The sequence below is a fragment of the Phytophthora parasitica genome (assembly GCF_000247585.1).
Source record: "Phytophthora parasitica INRA-310 unplaced genomic scaffold supercont2.34, whole genome shotgun sequence".
Taxonomy (NCBI): Eukaryota; Oomycota; class Peronosporomycetes; order Peronosporales; family Peronosporaceae; genus Phytophthora; species Phytophthora nicotianae.
The window spans coordinates 220,458-226,006 of record NW_008649020.1 but is presented as its reverse complement, the minus strand read 5'-3'; the positions used below and the strand labels follow the sequence as shown (position 1 = coordinate 226,006).

The window sequence follows — 5,549 nt, the reverse complement described above, 5'->3', positions numbered from 1 at the left end:
AAACCAAACGCAAACAATAGCAGCTGTCAGCAGCGCACTGGATCTAATTCCCGGTGTAGTATGTTTTGATACGATATTTTCCGGGAGTCCTTGGTTCAGAGGTATCGTACTTCGAGTAGTATTTGCAGTACAGATCTTTTGGATTGACTGTCATTACCAAGGAGAATAAGGTAAGCAGCACCACCTTTTCAAAAAGAAACTACTCGAGCACGTAAGGGTTTCAAAAAGAAAGAAACACAACAATACTACAAAGGTTCCCGGAGCAAATCTCGCGGCGCAGGTGCTGTACTGTCCGCATTTCAAGCTTATGTGACAACAGACCCCAATGCTATAGCATTGGAGCTGTCATGACGGCATGACAACACTTTCTTGTATTTGCTTACTGTATCTGACAGAGCGGATGGCACTCTGGAAGGAGCGATCACTTAGCCCACTTTAAGTGAGATGCTTGCAACATCACTACCGCCATCGCAGGCTAAGCAAACGAAAAATGGGAGCTCGCCACCGATTGCGAGAGATGCTTGGAAAACCACTACCAACATTAGATATTAACCATACAAAAGGATGGGAGCTAACATTGAGAGTTGAATTTGAGTGTGTCTAGCCATCGGGTTCACTTCCTATTTTTCATCGCACTACTCAAGTCACCGACGCCCACACAACTATCCAAGACCAAACATGCGTTTCACCCACTTCCTGCTCTTCGCTACGACAACTCTTCTCTATAGCTCTAATGCTAGTGAGACCGTCTCAGGCGAAAGCCAGGCCAAGTTGACTACAGTGACTTCGACTGACGCTGCGGCTCCAGCCCGCGCTGTCGATGGTAGGAACGCCAAGAGGTTGTTGCGAGTCGACCGCGAGGACGATGAAAACGAAGAAGATAAAGAAGAGAGAGTAAACCCGGCGCTGTTGGACGAGCAGGCGCTTGCCAGGTGGACTGCCAAGTGGGCTGCGAGGGCGGACGATTGGTTCGATCAAGGATACACTCCGGGTCAGATCAAGGAGAAATTGACTGGTCTGCGCGATGAAATGAGCCGGAAGAACGGGAGGAAGTACTACTTGTTTTTGAAAAAGTGGAATTCGGAGCATCCTCGCGGACGTGACTAGCGTACACAGCTTCACTGGCGATTAAGACCTGTGAAATAAAACCACAGCTTCTTCCCTTTCGCACTAATCAATTATACTTGTTAACCACAACGATCTGTTTTACACATTTTCTCTCATGTATAACACTGCGTGAAATGGATAGCTTGAGAGCCATTATATTATTATTTTACAGAGGGAACACACCGCCAACACCATTGTGACCACCACGATGAACGCTGCCCGCACCAAGAGCAAAGCAAATAGGGACGGCAAGCGACGGAAACTGCTGTCCTCAACAGGGATTATCTTTAATGGAGTCGGCGAGAGGTCTGGAACTGGTAGTTGCGTGCGTGGCGATGGTGTGGGCGAGATCGTGATGCTGTGTCCCAAATACACAAGTAAGAAGCAATGAACAGTTTTAATGTCTATCGCCTTAAATTTGAACAGTGGTACTGATGTTGGAAGTGAGGGAAGAGTCTGTACTTAGGATAGTTTTAGAGCTTGTATATAGTTCTACAGATTAACATTCCTCACCTAGTACAGCCCGTTGAACAACTTGTGATCAGGTTGACTTTGTTAAGGCGGTTGATGTGATTTACATTCATGAAATTTAGTGGAAGTCAAACGAAATACTTTGAATCTGGAAATGTATGGAAACATTTGACAGTACACCAGACTTTCGAAAAGTCTCGATTGCGACTATTTCAAAAAGATAGGAACTTGGGGGAGGGCGCGCCAAAGTAAAAGTGTCGCCCCCGCAGTTCGGACAGATGGAAGCTTCTAGAAGCTTCCACAAGCCGCCCTACATCTGCTAGTTTATTAATTACTATACTATACATTCCATAGTACTACTAACATTGCAATAAGTTAGTAATACCAACCAATCAGATACAGCGACCCTTTAAGAAGCTGTTTTGCGATGAAACTGGTTTTGGAATGATCGGTCACGTGATTCCACACCGTTAGGTACCACTCATTTCTATTACTTTGATTTTGACCTCACTTGAACGTTTCTTGTCTATCATTTCATTGTGGAAAGTTTCAAGTTATACAGTATTCTCAAGGGAGAACAACTCTACCAGTTCGGCGGAATAAAATTCTATCAAATATGGCAGAATATTATCAATATACGAGCTCATCTTAGACAGGTTCATGTGTAGAAAGTAGTGATGGGGATGTTACCTAACATTAACTTCCCGTAGAGAAAAAAGGGAGCATCATTTAAACGTAAGTTAACGTTAATTAACGTAAACTAATTTGTATGTACAGTAGTGATCTCAACCAATCATAACGGTTTGTAAAGGTGAGGCTCCAAAGTCATTATCCATTATTGTTCATATGTTTAGCTTCACTTTGCCGATCGGGTTTGTCCTTCACACACATTTTTAGCGGTAGAGTGACTCTCAGAAGAACATCAGCCAACTCTGGCGATTGCGTTGTGCGCATTGCGAGCTTTGCGAGGATAACATAGGGATTGGAGTGTATTTAGCAGTTGGTTAGACCTAAAGAAATTGTTTATGTGGCTAGTTCTTTCTTGGTGGCTTTCGTGTGGGTCCAATTGGGGTAGTCCGCGCTGTGGATACTGCCACTGAGGCGACTACGTTTCAGATGTGTCAAGAAGACCAGAGCGGAATACTTTACTGCTCCTCTTATCCGTAATCAATCAACTTGCGCTTCTTCGCCACTATAATAACGACACTCCAGATCGTTGATGTGATCTGGTGCCGCTCCTGGATCTTTGTGTAAGACGTCTTGCCGTCGGACAGGATGGCCAGTCACCTGTTGCTGGAGGATCCAGTCTCTAATATCGATTTCAGCTGTCTTCGGAAGCATTGGGGGCTGCCTACGACGCTTAGGCTCATGAGGCTGATTTTTTGCGTGCAGCAGCTACGTATATTTCAGCGTGCTATACCCGATATTCATTTGTTTACGCGTTGCCTTTAACGCTGCGCCAGCGAGAACAGCTTGGGTGGCGCTATGGAGCTCTGTTTCGCTGTACTTGGCGAGTATTTTCCGCATGGTGGAGAAGCGTGAGTGTGGCCACTGGCCACTGGCCAAAGTATAAACAGCTGGAGGAGATCAGGGGAAAGTTCGCTAGCTCAATATTAACCAAATACGATTGTTGGCAGCGGTCTAGCTTAATATAACAGGTTAAAAAGGACGAGGCTACGAAACATCGAGACCTACGACGGCGAGTATTCAGCCTTAATCTTCCGAGTCGAAGGAATGAGCGTGCTTGACCAAGTACTGCACTACGCGAACGGTCTCAAGCCGCGCACGCGTAGCTACGTCAAGCTCGAGAACACGGAGACCCTGAGCGAAGGAATGGACTTGTCAAGTACGAGGTGACACACTTCTTTGACGAGTCGCGCGAACGTCACACTCGCCAAGACAAGCGGAAGTCGTCCACTGATCAAGCGCCGAGTCATCTCAAGTCGTTCAAGGGAAATGCGTACCGTGGTAAAGGGCGTTTCAAGCCGAAGACTGCCCCGAAACGAGTCAAGGGTCGTACCTGTTTCCACGGCAAGAAACCTGGCCACATCAAGGCCAACTGCTTCCTTTGGAAGAAGGAGCAACTAAAGCAGGGAAACCGACAACCACGTCAGTGAATGAGGGTCCTGTCGTGGAGGAGAACATAGCCGGATCAGTTAGGTTTGAGAATATCAGTCTTAATGTTCTGTGCGAAAACCCTTTCGTCTACAAATCGCGTCCACTGTTCTCCGTCGAGGGGGAAATAATCGTTAGTGGAGTGACCTTTTCGACCCAAAGAATGCTGTTGGACTGTGGAGCAACCACAATCTGCGTGTCCAGACAGTGGGTCGAGAAACATCTACTCAAGGCCTCGAAATTCAATGATACGAGCATTCGTGTGAAACTCGGAGACAACCAGATTGTCGAAACGGAACTGGAGGTACTTCCCCTCGAAATGGTGTCTGGGTTGGGCGAGGCGTACAAGTGTATCACTATCGTCTACGCCATACCCGACGAATTCAACTGAATCCTTGGAATCCCATTCTTCGAGGATACGCAGCCGCAGATTGACTGGAGAGGTCGATGTATCGAAGGAACGCAAGTGAAGACTCGGCATTGGAAACGAACAGGGGAGACCTGTGGACCGATGATTGCCTCCGGGCTTCGGAGATCTGTCGAGGCGAAAGGCCTATCGGCGAAAAGACCCGATTTCTGCCGAGGTGCCGCGCTGGAAACGGATGTGAAGTCCGCGGTCGAAACGGTTTGCGACGCAACGGAGAAAGAGAGCCCAAGAATTGTTTGCAAACAACCAGGAGACGCGTCCGCCGGCAAGGGTTCGACGGTGAAGGACAACTTGGAATTGTCGAAACGCGACGGTACTGTAAGAGAGGCTGGAGATAGCAGCAGTACTCGGTGCAGAGGCACTGTTGTGGAAAAGATGTTCACGATGGGTGTCGTTGACGAGGCTGGTGTCCAGGCGAAGTTCATCACTCGCAAGATACTACGAAAGCTCCTGAGAACCAAGACCAAGTCGATCGATGAACCTGACTTTATGTTGATTCTGACGAACGAAACGATCAAGCAAGTTGCTCGTTCACTACAACGACAAGATCGACCCGACAACGTTGGGAGTGCGAAAGCACAACGGTATCTGGATACGGAATGGGAATAGCTTCAAGGAGAATCCAGCGTACCAGTTACTCACGGAGTATATAGACAATGTGTTCCGTCCTGAACTACCGGAAGATTTACCTGAGAAACGCGAGATTGAGCAAAGGATTGACGTGAAGAATCAGAATCTTGCAATGTATTGGCAACAGTGGCGTCAATCGCCAGATCAGCAACGCGAGATTTCGCGTTGGGTAGTAGACATGGTGAAGAAGAAGCTCATTCTTCCGAGTATCAGTCCACATTCGGCTCCAACCTTCTGTGTACGGAAACCTGTTGGCTGGAGAATCGTACACAACTACCGGTACTTGAACTCCAACACTGTACGCCAAGGTATCCCAATGACGAGGAAGGAGGACATCCTCGACGCGATGTCCGGAGCGTACTGGTTTTCCACAATGGATTTGATGTCCGCGTACTATCAAGTACGTATGCGTGAAGAAGATATCAAGTTCACAGCATTCCAAGCGCCAAACGGACTCTGGGAGTTTCTTGTTCTGCCCATGGGAGTCTGTAATGCGCCAGCGACGATGCATCGTTTAACGTCAAAGCTGTTCCGAGGTTTGAAAAACACCAAGTCGTTTTACGATGACATCTATGTTTTCACAAAGTCTAAGAACATAGACGACCACTTGAAGGCGTTGAGCAAGACATTAGATATCCTGTGTGACCACAAGCTGTACGTCAAGCTTGCCAAGTGTGTCTTCTGTGCCGACGAGATTCCGTGTCTCGGGGACTTCGTAGGACGCAACGGCGTACGGATGGATCCGGACAAGGTACAAACCATCAAGGACTGGCCAGTACCACGAACACAAGAGGAACTT

General features: G+C 47.5%; 2 protein-coding genes across 2 annotated transcripts; both read left to right on the top strand.

Annotated features, from left to right (window-relative positions):
- Positions 1–678: 678 nt before the first annotated feature.
- Positions 679–1,107, top strand: PPTG_12829 (hypothetical protein; the record flags this gene model as incomplete). Its single annotated transcript, XM_008909528.1, has 1 exon — positions 679–1,107. The coding sequence occupies one exon, from the start codon at positions 679–681 to the stop codon at positions 1,105–1,107; it is 429 nt and encodes a 142-aa protein (XP_008907776.1).
- A 208-nt stretch (positions 1,108–1,315) lies between these two features.
- Positions 1,316–1,498, top strand: PPTG_23273 (hypothetical protein; the record flags this gene model as incomplete). The annotated part of the gene is made up of 1 exon (XM_008909527.1): positions 1,316–1,498. The coding sequence occupies one exon, from the start codon at positions 1,316–1,318 to the stop codon at positions 1,496–1,498; it is 183 nt and encodes a 60-aa protein (XP_008907775.1).
- Positions 1,499–5,549: the final 4,051 nt, after the last annotated feature.